The 17,538-nt window shown below is 43.1% G+C and overlaps 1 protein-coding gene across 1 annotated transcript in view; it reads left to right on the plus strand.

The window, feature by feature from the left end:
- Positions 1 to 16,235, plus strand: part of LOC129706890 (sodium/hydrogen exchanger 3-like) — a 198,801-nt gene extending 182,566 nt beyond the window's left edge. The window contains exons 14-17 of the mRNA XM_055651510.1: positions 462 to 528; positions 4,170 to 4,262; positions 7,086 to 7,326; positions 13,622 to 16,235. Of these exons, the coding sequence (XP_055507485.1) occupies positions 462 to 528; positions 4,170 to 4,262; positions 7,086 to 7,326; positions 13,622 to 13,625 (405 nt within the window). The 3' untranslated portion in view covers positions 13,626 to 16,235. The remainder of the gene's footprint in view (positions 1 to 461; positions 529 to 4,169; positions 4,263 to 7,085; positions 7,327 to 13,621) is intronic.
- The last annotated feature ends 1,303 nt before the right edge of the window (positions 16,236 to 17,538 follow it).

The raw sequence follows: 17,538 nt of genomic DNA on the forward strand, positions 1-17,538 counted from the left end.
CATCATGTTTTCTACAGTATATCAAGCTTTTGAATGAAAAACACAGCTCGGAAACAGGTTCTTTGGCCCACAGAGTCCGTCGACTGTTGATCACCCATTCACACTAGTTACCCCAATTTTGCATCCACTCCCTGCACATTAGAGGCAAATTACAAAGGCCAGTTAAACTACAAGCCTGCAAATCTTTGAGATGTGGGAGGAAACCAGGGTACCCAAAGGAAACCCACAGGGTGAACATGCAAGCTCCACACAGACAGCACCCAAGGTCAGGATGGAATCCAGGTCTCGGGTTCAGTGAGTCTACAGCTATGCCAGCTGTGCCACCATGCTGCTTGATCAAGGTAATGAGTCTAGTTATGATTAAAGTTATTTAGCAAATGATAGGTAACATGTGAATGAAATGTCCATCATGAAACTAGCCTCCTTTGACTTCTGATGAGGCTTCTCTGCTTTTGTTACAGAAACACAGCGATGCTTTGTCAAATGGAAAGATCCCAACGCAGACTGTTGCATTCCATATTGATAAAGGTAAACATTGTATTTTACAATAAAAGTGTAAATAAAGTGTACATTTTACACTTAATGTAATGTTAAAATTGTACAAGGCATTGGTGAGGCCAATTCTGGAGTATGGTGTACAATTTTGGTTGCCTAATTATAGGAAGGATGTCAATAAAATAGAGAGAGTACAGAGGAGATTTACTAGAATGTTGCCTGGGTTTCAGCAACTAAGTTACGGAGAAAGGTTGAACAAGTTAGGTCTTTAATCTTTGGAGCGCAGAAGGTTAAGGGGGGACTTGATAGAGGTCTTTAAAATGATGAGAGGGATAGACAGAGGATAAGCTTTTCCCATTGAGAGTAAGGAAGATTCAAACAAGAGGACTTAACCATATAACCATATAACAATTACAGCATGGAAACAGGCCATCTCGGCCCTTCTAGTCCGTGTCGAACATTTATTCTCCCCTAGTCCCATCTACCTGCATGACTTGAGGATTAAGGAACAGAAGTTTAGGGGTAACATGAGGGGGAACTTCTTTACTCAGAGAGTGTTAGCTGTGTGGAATGAGCTTCCAGTGGAAGTGGTGGAGGCAGGTTCGATTTAATCATTTAAAAATAAATTGGATAGGCATATGGACAGGAAAGGAATGGAGGGTTATGGTATGAGTGCAGGTAGATGGGACTAGGGGAAAATACGTGTTCAGCACAGACTTGAAGGGCCGAGATGGCCTGTTTCCGTGCTGTAATTGTTATATGGTTATATGGTTATTTTACCTTGCCCCTCTTCTTTCCAGACCTCATTGATGCTGACTGCATGATTTACAATAACATTACTTGCGTTATTTGGGATGTCAACATTTTATTCTGTCTGAAGAAGGGTCCCGACCTGTGACATCACCTGTCATTAGACTTTAGAGAGATGGCACGAAAATGGGCCCTTCGGCCCAACGTGTCTGTGCCGACCAGCGATGACCCCATGTACTTTGTTGTCTTTTTGTTCAAGGTTCTAGATTCTGCAGTCTCCTGTATGTGTCTACTGCCTCTGTAATGCCCCTGTCCCATTTAGGAAACCTGAACGGAAACCTCTGGAGACTTTGCGCCCCACCCAAGGTTTCCGTGCGGTTCCCAGAGGTTTTTGTCAGTCTCCCTACCTGCTTCCACTACCTGCAACCTCCGGCAACCACCTGCAACCTCCGGGAACCGCACGGAAACCTTGGGTGGGGCGCAAAGTCTCCAGAGGTTTCCGTTCAGGTTTCCTAAGTGGGACAGGGGCATTAGTTTGTGGGTGGGTGGGGGGGGGAATTAGCATCACTTATCTCACAGGATAGACAGCTATTCCTTTTGAATACTGGAAAACCTACTCAACGTAGGTTTATTGGCAAGTTCAGAGCTTGAATACAGGATGCTGAGACTGTCTGATTGTGACTAGTGGCATCAATCAGCAAATAGTCTGTCGGAAATGTTCCTCTACTGAGAGGGGTCTGGCACACTCCAGTCTCTCTGCTTCTCTGAGGTACTGAAGCTGGTAATTCAACGTTGGCTCACTGTGGTGATCCATCACAGGCAAAAGATGGAAACATCTGCCAGACCAATATTGTTCCAGTGACACTGTGAAGTTGACTTTGAGGAAGTAATTAAACCCTTTTGGGATGGTGCTGTGGATGTTGTAATTGAATGTTGTTTTGTAGAAGAGCAGGGATGTTAATCCCTGGTATCCAACATTCGGTAAAACAGATGATCTGTTTACAGTCATCGCTATTCCCTGTGGTCCTTTGCAGTCTGCTCGTAGACTAATGTACCCCCAGCCTTACAACAGAGATGAAGGTTCAGATTGATTTTATTGACAACATTTGTTTTTTGTGTCATTAAAGCTACTGTATGAATGCAAGTGTGCTTCCTCTTAACCTGCCATAAAATCTAGATCAACGATAGTTAACTCTGATTGTATGTAGATTGCAGGCAATTCCTTGTTGTAAAGTTGCCTTATTCCATTTTAACTTTGTCATCGTGAGTCAGCAAGAATAGAACTTCCAGTCGGCCTTGGAATTGAAATTATATATGCGGGGAGGTTCAGAAACTGTTTGAGCTGCACCGTCTTTGGAAGGTTTTTGTCCCATCCATTTGGATTGAGTTGCTGAGGCCTGCAGGCCAAGAACTTCCCAAATACATGGCTTGTGTGAGTTTAGGTGACTGTGCAGCACCAAGTTGTAAATGTAATAGGTCCCCAGCTCTCATCAAATAAAATGAAGGTCACCTATATGGATAATCTTCTGCCTTTAAGTAAATCCTAGGATCTGGCAGATCTTGCCCCATCTACAGTCCCAGCATCATGCCCCCATCCTCTGTTCTTTTATCGAGCTATTGCTCACCATTTCAGATTTTCTTCACAAAACGAGGAAGATATGGTCATGAATTCAAATTGTATTTTCTTTAGAACTACTAAGGGCTTTTCCCTTGAGAATAGGGTCAAACAATTTAAGGATAGAGGGACATCTTTTAGGGGTAAGATGAGGGGGAACATTTTTACGCAGAGAGTGGTGGTGGTGTGGAATCTGGTGAATTCTCTGCCACAGGTATCATAGAAAAATAGAAAAATTAGGTGCAGGAGTAGGCCATTATGAGTTCGAGCCTGCACCGCCATTCAAAAAAATTTGATCATGGCTGATCATCCAGATGGCAGTATCCCTGTACCTGCCTTCTCTCCATACCCCCGGATGCCTTTAGCCACAAGGGCCACATCTAACTCCCTCTTAAATATAGCCAATGAACTGGCCTCAACTACCTTCTGTGGCAGAGAATTCCAGAGAAGGTAGTTGAGGCCAGTTCATTGGTTGGATTTAAGAGGGAGTTAGATGTGGGCCTTGTGGCTAAAGGGATCAGGGGGTATGGAGAGAAGGCAGGTACAGGATACTGAGTTGGATGATCAGCCATGATCATACTCCTGCACCTATTTTCTGTGTTTCTTTGTAGAAGCTGAATTGAATCTGTCAATGGGATTTCAGCCAGACTGTTCGGGTGGCACAGCTGGTAGGTAGTGAGTGGTAGACGCACAAAGCTAGAGAGTAACTCAGCGGGACAGGCAGCACCTCTGGAGAGAAGGAATGGGTGATGTTTTTGGTCTCGATCCAAAATGTCACCCATTCCTTCTCTCCAGAGATGCTGCCTGTTCCGCTGTTACTCCTGCATTTTGTGTCTAGCTTTGATTTAAACCAGCATTTGCAGTTCTTTCCTACACGGGCGGAGTAGTGCTGCCTCACAGCACCAGAGACCTGGGTTCGATCCTGACCTTGGGCACTATCTGTGCGGAGTTTGCACATTCTCCCTGCGGCTATGTGGGTTTTCTGCGGGTGCCCCGGTTTACTCCCACATCCCAAAGATATGCAGGTTTGCAGGTTGATTGGCTTCTGTAAAATGCCCTGAGTGTTGTTGCGGGTGGATGAGAAAGTGAGGTGATATGGAGCAAGTGTAAACTGGTGGTTCGTGTGGGCTGATGGGCCTGTTTCCATGCTGTATCTCTAAAATGTCTAAATAATTTTTTTACTCGGTAAAATCTGATTTCAAATCCAATACGCCTGCCAAAGAGATGAATGGTGGATTGATTGTACAACCATCTGAATGAATTTAATTTGTTATTTACCTAAGAGCTGTCTCCTTTCCAATTCCTCTAGACTCTGACACAGAGGACAATTATGAAGCAGCGGATGGAGGAATCAGTTTCCTAATTACTGCCCCAAGTGCAGATACAGACGAAACAAGAAATGGTAATCTACTTTATCTATAGAATGGATATGTAATTAATATTTCTTTGGATTATAACCATATAGCTTTAGCTGGTAGGGAATTGAAGAATGTAGGTGAACAGAGGGATCTGGGAATAACTGTGCACAGTTCCCTGAAAGTGGAATCTCATGTAGATAGGGTGGTAAAGAAAGCTTTTGGTGTGCTGGCCTTTATAAATCAGAGCATTGAGTATAGAAGTTGGGATGTAATGTTAAAATTGTACAAGGCATTGGTGAGGCCAATTCTGGAGTATGGTGTACAATTTTGGTCGCCTAATTATAGGAAGGATGTCAACAAAATAGAGAGAGTACAGAGGAGATTTACTAGAATGTTGCCTGGGTTTCAGCAACTAAGTTACAGAGAAAGGTTGAACAAGTTAGGGCTTTATTCTTTGGAGCGCAGAAGGTTAAGGGGGGACTTGATAGAGGTTTTTAAAAATGATGATGAGAGGGATAGACAGAGTTGACGTGGAAAAGCTTTTCCCACTGAGAGTAGGGAAGATTCAAACAAGGGGACATGACTTGAGAATTAAGTGACTGAAGTTTAGGGGTAACATGAGGGGGAACTTCTTTACTCAGAGAGTGGTAGCTGTGTGGAATGAGCTTCCAGTGAAGGTGGTGGAGGCAGTTTCGATTTTATCATGTAAAAATAAATTGGATAGTTATATGGATGGGAAGGGAATGGAGGGTTATGGTCTGAGCGCAGGTATATGGGACTAGGGGAGATTATGTGTTCGGCACGGACTAGAAGGGTCGAGATGGCCTGTTTCCGTGATGTAATTGTTATATGGTTATATGGTTTATAGAACTATATAACATATAACAATTACAGCATGGAAACAGGCCATCTCGGCCCTACAAGTCCGTGCCTTAGTCCCACCTGCCTGCACTCATACCATAACCCTCCATTCCCTTCTCATCCATATGCCTATCCAATTTATTTTTAAATGATACCAACGAACCTGCCGACACCACTTCCACTGGAAGCTCATTCCACACCGCTACCACTCTCTGAGTAAAGAAGTTCCCCCTCATGTTACCCCTAAACTTCTGTCCCTTAATTCTGAAGTCATGTCCTCTTGTTTGAATCTTCCTTATTCTCAAAAGGAAAAGCTGATCCACATCAACTCTGTCTATCCCTCTCATCATTTTAAGGACCTCTATCAAGTCTCCCCTTAACTTTCTGCGCTCCAGAGAATAAAGCTCTAACTTGTTCAACCTTTCTCTGTAACTTAGTTGCTGAAACCCAGGCAACATTCTAGTAAATCTCCTCTGTACTCTCTCTATTTTGTTGACATCCTTCCTATAATTAGGCGACCAAAATTGTACACCATACTCCAGAATTGGCCTCACCAATGCCTTGTACAATTTTAACACTACATCCCACATAAAGACCTAACTTATTCAACCTATCTCTGTAACTTAGTTGTTGAAACCCAGGCAACATTCTAGTAAATCTCCTCTGCACTCTCTCTATTTTGTTGACATCCTTCCTATAATTGGGCGACCAAAATTGTACACCATACTCCAGATTTGGTCTCACCAATGCCTTGTACAATTTTAACATTACATCCCAGCTTCTATACTCAATGCTCTGATTTATAAAGGCTAGCATACCAAAAGCTTTCTTTACCACGTTATATTTGAGTCTTAAAAGTTTAATGGAAAATATCAGCTTGAAGAGTGTACCGTTATCGGGTGATTTTGCTGCTCTTGTTAAAGTACAGTAAACCCTTGTTTTAATGGGCCTCTATAATGGATTTTGGTAATAACGGACGGAGCTACCGATGGCCACCCCTGGCTCACTCGGCCTCTCGTGCTGCCTCTGGGCCAGGCTGCCGACACCACCCCCCCACCCCATCATCTCGCTAGTTACCTCCCTAGCCACTTACAAGCCCGGCTAGGGAGATAACTAGCGCCACCCTTAGCCCATGCAGCTTCCTTGCGGTTTGCAGGCCCTATCTGCCACCACCACCGACAATGCCAGCATTCTGGCTGCCCGCGAGCCGCAACCATTGACTCCGCCGATCCTCTCCTCTCCCCGGCCTCCAGCAGGCCGGTGCCGACAACTCACCTAGATTCCACGCCCAGTTCCGGACCGAGAGTCTGAAGAAGAGTCTCGACCCGAAACGTCACCTATCCATGCTCTCCAGGGAAGCTGCCTGACCTGCTGAGTTACTCCAGCACTTACTTCCTTTCTGTGCATTCGCCAGCAACTGCAGTTGTTTGTTTCTACTGCAGTTACTTATACAAAGATAATACCTTGGTTATAGTGCACAATCTGAAATAATGAACGCCATCCACTCTTTCTCCCCCCCCCCAGTCTAGTCCGTTATAACGAGGGTTTGCTGTATAATCTATTTTTGTAGTGATGCACATCCATTATAAATTTACAATTTCCTGTTTGCTGCTGCTGAGGTTTTAATTTATAATTATAATGTGAAGACCTCTCCAGTCATTAAGGGCAGATCCAACATTCACGCATTTGACAATTCCAAGGCTGTTGAATCACACTGGGTTTGGGAGACGCCAATCTGTACATCCTATCATTTCCTCACAAACTCTGGAAATGCTACATGGCAAACACTGCTGCTTATGACCAAATTCTCCATATCGTCGGGGACTACGTGCTATGTTCTAACTTCTGGGTTTTATCCCAGCTGTGTTCTCTTTTCGTGGATTCAGATGTTGCAGTGTTTACAGTTGACCATAATGTGACTTTAGATGACATCGACAAGTAACCTGGGTGTCCTCCAGATATTCTTTTCACTAATCTATTTCTGCCACACCAAATTAATCTTGCAGGTCTCGATAACCCGAGCTTTTCTGCCGAGGAGGATCAGTCAAATTTCCAAATGACTCCGCCATGGGTGGCAGGAGAAGAAACCGTCATCCCATCTCAGCGGGCACGTTTACAGCTACCAAGGAGTCCCAACACCTTCAGGCGCCTTACACCTATGCAGCTCAGCACTCGATCCATTGATTCATTTTTGCTCGCCGACATCTCAGAGGAACATCCATTGTCTTTCCTGCCTGAATCATCAATGTAATTTCATTCTCCACTTACTCCATAACATTGCATTGTGATCTCCATTGGCCTCCATTCTTCGCAGAACTCGCAAACGTTTCGAACGTAATAAGTTTATTTTTGTGGAGGAAAGGTGAAGTTGCTGAATACCGAGGTTAAGAGAAAATAATAAGCAGATCTAACCATTTGAGGAGTATGAATGGAATTGTTCCCTCTCTAATGCTGGGTTCATGGTTATTTAGAGACAAGACGATGTGCAGTTGAAATGTTTAGTTTATTGTCACGTACATAGAAAATAGAAATTAGGTGCAGGAGGAGGCCATTCGGCCCTTCGAGCCAGCACCGCCATTCATTGTGATCATGGCTGATCGTCCCCTATCAATAACCCGTGCCTGCCTTCTCCCCATATCCCTTGATTCCACTAGCCCCCTAGAGCTCTATCTAACTCTCTCTTAAATCAATCCAGTGATTTGGCCTCCACTGCCCTCTGTGGCAGGGAATTCCATAAATTCACAACTCTCTGGGTGAAAAAGTTTTTTTCTCACCTCAGTCATAAATGACCTCCTCTTTATTCTAAGACTGTGGCCCCTGGTTCTGGATTCACCCATCAATGGAAACATTTTTCCTGCATCTAGCTTGTCCAGTCCTTTTATACTTTTAGATGTTTCTAGAAGATCCCCCTCATCCTTCTAAACTCCAGTGAAGACAAGCCTAATCTTTTCAATCTTTCCTCATATGACAGTCCCGCCATCCCAGGGATCAATCTCGTGAACCTACACTGCACTGCTTCAATGCTGCACAGTATAGGTGCAGTGTTGCGTGCTATCCAGCCAGTGGAAAGATCATACATGATTACAATCAAGTCAATGATAAGGGAATAACGTTTGATGCAAGGTAAAGCCAGCAAAGTCTGACCAAGGATAGCCTGAGGGTCATCAAATGAGGTAGAAAGTAGTTCAGGGGTGCTGTCTGGCTGTGCTCGGACGATTCAGTTGCCTGATAACAGTTGCAGAGGAGTCCGCTGGAGAAAATAGGTGTGGAATCAGTAGAAATATAATGAACTGAAATAAAAGAACAACTTTGAAGGAAAGAATTTAAATAGAAAACATTATTGAAGTATTTGGAATGGGTTGTGAAACCGCAAGGTTCTGTTCTGAAGCTGCCATTTATTACATGTATCAATGATTTATACACAACTCAAGGTAAAGTTGCTTAATTTTGTAGCTGATACTAAAATATCAGATTAAGTTCATTGGATGCTGTTAGCGAATAAAGTGGTGAAATCGTTAAAACGCTGATCAAGCTCATGATCATGAGTGACATTTTGATTTTAAAAGCATAATTTGAGGGAAGAATGGGGAATATTGAGGAGCAGCACGACTTGGAGTTTATTAAGTCACAGAGTGGTTGTATCTCATAAATAACCCTCAGATGATTAAACGAGTAAAGAGCCTGTCCCACAAGCATGCGACTCCATGCAGCAAGCGCGACCTAAAGGGCCTGTCCCACGAGCATGCAACTCCATGCGGCAAGCGTGACCTAACGTGGTCGCTTGCGCTGTACGGCCTCGCGGGGCCCATCCCACTTCGATCGTTGGAGCCGTATGGAGTTGTGCGAGTTGGTCCCGACATCGCGCGGGGCTCCGAAAAACTATCCGTGTTCAAAAATTCCGCGCGGCAACGGCCTACCGGCCCGCAGCCACCTCGACGCCGTACATCACGGGCAAACTTCCCGCGGACTTCGCTCGAACTTCATGTCACTCACACGACCTCCGCGCGGCCCCCGCTTCTGGTTTGGTCGCGCTTGCCGCATGCAGGCGCATGCTGGTGGGACCGGCCCTTTAGGTCGCGCTTGCCGAATGGAGTCGCATGCTCGTGGGACAGGCCCTTAAGATTTTCAGACAAGTGGTACGAGATTTAAAAATGCAGATATAATTGTGAATCTATTTAAAACCGTGAAGCTTGGTGTGCATTTGCAGAACTCAGTGCAGGTTTTGGATTCGGTTTATCGAACAGATGTTGAGAAATTGTTGAGTGTACAACAGGTTCATATGCTGGCTGCTGGTGTTAGGAAGTATAGATGTTAAGAAACGCTGAGATAAACGTGAGTTTTTTTTTATAAGATCAGAAAATTCCAGAGTTCATTTCACAACTGTTTAAAATTATGCAGAGGTGGAATATTTTGAATAGAAAATGTTTAATGATTGTTAGTTTAGATAAAGAATATAGATACAAGATAAGATGGTCAGTAAAGTACAAGATAAGATATGAGATTTTATCAGCAAATGGCACGTTTATTGTTCTATTACATTAGAAAGCCACAGTTTAAAAACGATTTTAATTTGTTTTTTGAGCAGCTGGTATTCAAATCTTAAAGCTTATAATTAGGCTATCGTTCATATCTCTCCATTTTTGATGTACATCTTAATCCTATTTCATTTTCTGTACATCTACCTTTGTGCTTTTTCTTGTGTCTAATTCTCTAACTTTCCTATCTCTAATAGACTTGTCAACCACTTGTTTTTCAGTGGTTTGTAAATGGATCTCAGTAAATGGGTTTGAATTTAAGGGCTGAATTTAAGATGATTGCAATGATCTGCAGTTTCTTTGGGGTTCAATTGGAATGGGAGGGAGAAGTGGCCAGCTCAATGCGGTAAATATTCCTCCTCATGCTGTTGGTCACGGTGTCGTACAGTGTGGAAACAGGCCCTTCAGCCCAACTTGCCCACACCGCCAACTTGTCCCATGTGCACAAGTTCCACTAGCCAGTGTTTGGTCCATATCCCTCTAAACCTGTCCTATCCATGTACATGCCTAATCGCTTCTTAACCATTGCAGTAGTCCCTGTGAAACTGCGATAGTCCCTGCCCCAACTACCACCTCCGGCAGCTGGTTTCACACACTCATAGAAACATAGAAAATAGGTGCAGGGGTAGGCCATTCGGCCCTACGAGCCTGCACCGCCATTCAATATGATCATGGCTGATCATCCAACTCAGTATCCTGTACCTGCTTTCTCTCCATACCCCCTGATCCCTTTAGCCACAAGGGCCACATCTAACTCCCTCTTAAATATAGCCAATGAATTGGCCTCAACGTCTGAAGAAGGGTTTCGGCCCGAAGCGTTGCCTATTTCCTTCGCTCCATAGATGCTGCTGCACCCGCTGAGTTTCTCCAGCTTTTTTGTGTACCTTGGCCTCAACCACCTTCTGTGGCAGAGAATTCCAGAGATTCACCACTCTCTGTGTGAAAAACTTTTTTTTTTAATCTCAGTCCTAAAAGATTTCCCCTTTATCCTTAAACTGTGACCCCTTGTTCTGGACTTCCCCAACATCGGGAACAATCTTCCTGCATCTAGCCTGTCCAACCCCTTAAGAATTTTGTAAGTTTCTATAAGATCCCCCCTCAATCTTCTAAATTTTAGTGAGTACAAGCCGAGTCTATCCAGTCTTTGTGTGAAAATGTTGCCCTCTGATTCCTATAAAATATTTCCCCCTTAACCTTAAACCTAGGTCCTCAGGTTCTCAATTTCCCCTACTCTGGGCAAGAGACTCTGTGCATCTACTCGATGTATTCCTCATGATTTTATACTCTCTAAGACTTTATAAGATCACCTCATCCTGCTGCCCTCCAGGAAATAGAGTCCTGGCCTGTTCACAAGAGCGAGTTAGTCACTTTAGAGGGGGAATGTGTGGGAAGGAACTGCAGATGCTGGTTTAAATTGAAGACAGACACACAATGCTGGACTAACTCAGCGGGACAGGCAGCATCTCTGGAGAGAGTCTGAAGAAGGGTCTAGACCCTAAACGTCACCCATTCCTTCTCTCCAGAGATGCTGCCTGTCCCGCTGAGTTATGCCAGTATTTTGTGTCTAACTTTAGAGGGGGAGCTGCACTCTGCACCTGGTGTACATACACCTTGATCTGTGAGCCTGGATCCTGACCACCTGAAATGGCTTAAAGTCATCTTTAGTGATAATCCAAAAATTCAAGCACACTCTCCCGTTGAAAGTGATAATCCCAATATTTGAGCACACTTTCTTGTTTTAAGTGAAACAAAATAGGAGGGAAATCAACTTTGCAAAGAATTAATTTGGACATAACGGTTATTCCACTACTTCCAATTTTACTTTGAGCACGATTGTTACTAACCTGAAGTTTAAACTGTTGACAAATGATGATGAAATCCATCTACATTCCACAGGCTGTGGGGTCTGCATCTTCCACCTTTCTCACATCATCAAGCCTACTATCACTTAGCACTGTTTTATAACTTTGCTGATTAAATTAACGCTTCATTAACTTTCGCTGAAACTTCGATTAACTGATTTTATTCCCTCTCTAGCTCTTCTCTTGTCATTTGGTTAATAGAACTATTTTCTTCCTTCCCATTTGTTGTGACATTCTTTCTATTTATCTCTAGAGCCTGCCATGGTTTGCTATGGGGGAAAAAAAAGAATTCTTGCCATTGAATTAAAGTCACACATTACGATAATGTCATAATATAAACAAAGCTTTGAGTTTCTAAGACAGTATTATGTGCACATTCAGGCTGCTGTTAGTTCCACCCTATAAATGTTTTGTTGCTGCTGTGTGATTTATTGGTACATTACATTGTCAACATTTGGTTAGTGATATCTATAGTTCTTTGGCCTCTGGCTTATCTCATTCAACATCGAGATCGAGCTCTTTAGGTCAAAATGAATTGGAAGCTGGAAGATTAGAATATTTCTGTTTCTATCTGATAAAGGAATAGCGAAATATCCCTCAAAAATATTGACCCTTGCCCTAATTGAATTGCAATCTTTTGTGGAAAATTGCTCTTTTTTAAACACATGCCTTGTGTTAAATAGTCAGACAGAAGACATCCAGATTTTCAGTGACTCGAGTTTTTGCTTGGAGATTAGCCAATTGGGCAGTAATTTCAAATCTTCACTGAATCAATTTGATATTTAGCAGTTCTGAAGATTGAATATAGTTTGGGTGAAATAAATGGGTTTGACTCAATGAAGCATTCTGACAATCATCCGTGCCGACCAGCGATCCCCACACCATCCTACACGCACTTGGGACAATTTATATTTATACCAAGCCAATTAACCTACAAACCTGCACATCTTTGGAGCGTGGGAGGAAACATGGGGAGAATGTACAAACTCCGTACAGACAGCACCCCTAGTCAGGATCGAACCCGGGTCTCAAAAGCTGCAAGCGATGTAAGTCAGCGACTCTTCCGCTGCGCCACAGGCCGCCAACATAGAAACATAGAAAATAGGGTGCAGGAGGAGGGCATTCGGCCCTTCGAGCCAGCACCACCATTCATTGTGATCATGGCTGATTGTCTCCTATCAATAACCCGTGCCTGCCTTCTCCCCATATCCCTTGACTCCACTAGCCCCTAGAGCTCTATCTAACTATCTCTTAAATCCCTCCAGTAACTTGGCCTCCACTGCCCTCTGTGGCAGGGAATTCCATAAATTCATAACTCTCTGGGTGAAAAAGCTTTTTCTCACCTCAGTCTTAAATGACCTCCCCTTTATTCTAAGACTGTGGCCCCGGGTTCTGGACTCGCCCCAACATTGGGAACATTTTTCCTGCATCTAGCTTGGCCGGTCCTTTTATAATTTTATATATTTCTATAAGATGCCCCCTCATCCTTCTAAACTCCAGTGAATACAAGCCTAGTCTTTTCAATCTTTCCTCATATGACAGTCCCGCCATCCCAGGGATCAATCTCGTGAACCTACGCTGCACTTCCTCAATCACAAAGATGTCCTTCCTCAAATTAGGAGACCAAAACTCTTTTGTTTTGAGTTGCTTCCAAAGTGCTTTTCCATTTATTTTTTTATTTTTTGGTCGTGCTTAAATTTCAAGTCATTGATCCCAGGCTCATGACTGTCAGAAGCTGGAGAATTTGCCCTGAAATAATAAATTACAAGTTGAAATTTTAAAGAATTTGGAAATTGGAAATGGTAACTGTGAAATGATCGCAAAATCTGCCTGGTTCACTAATTTTTCAGAGGGAAGGAATTGGGCTGTTTATTGCTAATTGCCATAGCCTTGAGGAGACGGTGATTAGCTGCTTGCCCCCAAATGTGACCTGTCCCAGCAATGAGGAGTCATCACTGCCTTTAAGTCCATGGAAATGAGTAATAGACAATGAAATCTAGATTTTAGTTACATCTGTATCCCATTTAAAAAATGAATAAATCTATAGACTGAAGCAAAATTGAACAGTTTGAGATGGTTTTTCATCTTTCAGTTGATTAAATGCGACATGTTTTCCTACACTGAATTTATTTTGCTTTTGTGCAGGTAACTCCAAGACAATCCCAAGTCCCCCTCCTTTACCTAGCCCTTCCAACTTGGATGAAAAACTCTTTTCCTGGAAAGATGACCAAGCAAGTCAAAATGACTCTGGTGCTGACAGGCCCTCGAGGGTTTTTCCTTATCTCCAGAAGAACTGGGTGCCGAGCTATTCCTCACTGGAAAACGTAGAAACCCAGGTGCCCACCATCTCCGAACACGTGGTCGCACAAGAGGAGGATTCTGCTGAAACGCTCTCCAAAGCTGCTGTTGACAAGGTCAGTGAAGCAAGCCTCAATGAGGATGTCCAGCTTCCTCATTCTGACAGCAAAGAACTCAACGCAAAAGTGCAATACACCGACACGCTCTGTGAAGAGGGCGAGGACAGTAATCCAAAGGATGCAGGGACACAGGAGCAGAAACCATTGATCAGCAAAGACACTAAGATGCACTCTGCAGCAGCCAAGCGGGTGCAGAATCGCCGCTCCTTCCACCGGCCCAAGCCTTTGCGTTATCCAGTTCTCCAGAAACTTGGGTCTCTCCCAGTCTCTTGCCACATTCCCCCTCATTCCTTGGAACAAGAAGAAACACAGTTTTAAGCACAACAGTCAATTGCTTCACCAGCAAAAGAAAAAAAACATAGAGCCTGTTAATTAGTTAACTAGTCATTTGGTTATGCCATTCGAACCTTAAAGGAGCTCCACAGCAGTGCACAAGTCTTGGGAAAAATTGGAGCACTCCATTTAAAAGTTTGAGGGTATAGAGAGTAATCTCTGTGGTTTTATATAAGACACATTTACTTCTACAGGGGGTCCTGAGGGGGAAAAAATATTTTTCCTTCCTATCCCTGAGTTATTACTTTATAAGGTGTTATAGGCTTTTTTTGTTACAGTTTGGGTTTTCTTTCTTGGCTGTAGAGTATTTTTATGGTATATAAGTTCAGATGCAATTCTAATCAGTGACAGAGTGCTGTAAAAACTCTGAGCCATGGAAATTAATCACCCAGTCGACCTCCAGACAAATGGAGGTGAAAGGTTTCTTTAAAAAAACAATGGCATCGCAGGTGATTTTTTTTGTTGGTCACAGTTGAACGCTTGATTCCCTGGGCTGTGAAATTTGAGTAAATGGTAACATTGTCGAGGCTGTATTGGGGAAAGGCAATTTTTTGTCATGGGCTTCAGCAAAAACATAACTTAAGTTGGTTCTTCTGGCTAAAGAAAAAAGAGAATTTTCACCTCAAACTGTAGCACAAGAGGAAACGTTTTTGTGCGTGTGCAATAAATCTCATTGACTACTAAAAGTAGTCCTTGTCCTCTTCCCTATTACCTACAGAAAGGTGTTTTCACCTGGATACAGCTGGTCTGAAGTTTAAATGTTAGTGAGAACCCGATACTCATACTGGAGAGTAGTTATGATGAAAATAGGTTTCATCCCTCTTGTCCTCATCCTCTCCCCATCCCACATCTCCCCACTCTTCACTGCCAATGTAATGCAGCACATCTGAGGGTGAACTCACCAAACGTTAGTGCCAATGAGAAGGGGGCATGTTAGGCAAAGCCATCAATTTCCCACCTTGCCTTACATCTGTACCCCATTTGTTCATCCACATCACCGCAATTGTTCTATGATTGACGAAGGTTGTAGAGCAACATTTTAGCAAGAGCCTCAGCTTCTTTTAGTGTAGTTGTTTTCTAAAGGCACAAACTTTTATTAAGAAAGGCATTTGACACATGGAGTAAGCAACACATTGTTGCAGTTGTGCAAACTATGCAACTGTTTCTCCAAGTTAGTGACTATAATATTCCGATTGTGAGTTTGTCCAGCCCTTCCTATCTCTGTCTTAAGACGTGAAGTATCTCTGATTTGCCAAGGTTGGTATCCAGCCTTGGCTCGGGCTTCTTACTTAGCCCCTGAGGTGGGTTGGAGTTCCTCAAGGAAATGGGTGTCTCCCTCCCCTTCGAACTAGAATTAAAATCGGGTGTCGATGGTATGGGGATTAATTAAATTCATTTGTATAATTAGTCGCATGGCAGTGCATATTGTATACAACAGAAATCATTTCCTGCAATACATTAGGCGGGACTTTGCAGTGTAAAATACTGGACATTGTGTGAAATGACTCATTGTGTTACTGCCGATGCGAGCCTGATCATTTAGTTATGCCAGTCATTTTTCTTTTATTTTGTTAGATGTTTCAGGGGTTTCATTTTCTTTACTTCCTTTTCGTTGAATAATTGTCTGACCTCGAAGGTGTCTGTTAGAATGCTTCGGTGTGTCGAGTTGCACTGTATCCAGTGTAGCAACATCTGATGGACTGAACTTGAAGTGAGATTCATTGGAGGTGGTGGTGGTGCTGAGCAATGACAACCTTTGACTTCAGTGATGGGGAATGAGGTTATTTGTCCCTGTACGCCCCTGTCCTCATACGGCAGCCTGATTAAGCGCTGTACATAATCCAAATCTGCCAGGTTGGTAATGTGAACTGTATCTCAATTCTGGTTAATTTGTCTTCCATATATTTTATATTTGTTGATTAATAGTACATTTTGTTTAATGTTTTACCAGTTCTCATTGGGAGTAAAATATATATATTTTAACTTTGAAATAAAATTTTAAAACAAAATGGTGGAATTTTTCATCCCGCAAAACAACAGCTTATGTGCAAGTGATTCTTCACAAAAAAATAACCTTTGGTATGTGGTGAACACTACTCCCGATTTCGAGAATATCATAAGTTCTGGGAGCAGAAATAAGCGATACAGCTCATCAAATCTACTCTGCCATTCAATCATGGCTGATCGATATTTCCCTCTCAACCCCATTCTCCTGCCCTCGCCCCAAAACCCCTGACACGCATACTAATCAAATAAAGACATATTTATTCATTTATTCGCAATGTTGTTCATGTAGGAACAAATCTTACAAGCTTGTGGACAAGCTTTTCCCTTTGAGAATAGGGAAGATTCAAACAAGAGGACATGACTTCAGAATTAAGGGACAGAAGTTTAGGGGTAATATGAGGGGGAACTTCTTTACTCAGAGAGTGGTAGCGGTGTGGAATGAGCTTCCAGTGGAAGTGGTGGAGGCAGGTTCAGAATAGAATAGTTTCTTTATTGTCATTGTAACATGGGCCATGTACAACGAAATTTAAAATGTCAGCCAGTCAGTGCAGCATTCAAACATTTCTAAAGCTAACGAAACATCCACGGTAAAATAATAAAGATAAGCAATAAATAAAAAACACAGACAAAGCACGCATACACACCCAACCCTCCATCCTTCTGTCGATTTCTCAGTTACCACAGTCCCTTAGTCTGTATCGCCCCTGCGTTCCTTGCGGTAGTGCTTTTATAGCAGTGTCCTTGTCCTTGTGGATCTGTACTGCCTGACGGCAACAGTTCAAACAGGAAGTGTCCGGGGTGGGAGATGCCTTTATTATATTCTGGGTTTTTTTTGGTGCATGTGTAGGTCCTCATTTAAAGGAAGGGCAGCCGACAATCCTCTGGGCGTTTGTCAATGGCCCTCTGGAGCGCTTTCCTCTGAGCCACTGTGCAGCTGGTGTACCACACGCATACACAGTATGTTAGTATGCTCTCAATGGAGCACCGATAAAAGGACAGCAGCAGCCTCTGTGTGATGTTGTTCTTCCTGAGCACCCGCAGGAAGTGCAGTCTCTGCTGGACCTTTGGTATCATTTAAAAATAAATTGGATAGGCATATGGATGAGAAAGGAATAGAGGGTTATGGTATGAGTGCAGGCAGGTGGGACTAGGGGGGGAAAAAAAAATTTGTTCGGCACGGACTTGTAGGGCCGAGATGGCCTGTTTCCGTGCTGTAATTGTTATATGGTTATAAATCAAACATTGAGATTTGGGTCTTTTTTTCATTCCTTCCCCTTTTACAATAACACGTTTCGAATGCTGATG

This window comes from Leucoraja erinacea, chromosome 2 (assembly GCF_028641065.1).
Source record: "Leucoraja erinacea ecotype New England chromosome 2, Leri_hhj_1, whole genome shotgun sequence".
Lineage (NCBI taxonomy): Eukaryota > Metazoa > Chordata > Chondrichthyes > Rajiformes > Rajidae > Leucoraja > Leucoraja erinaceus.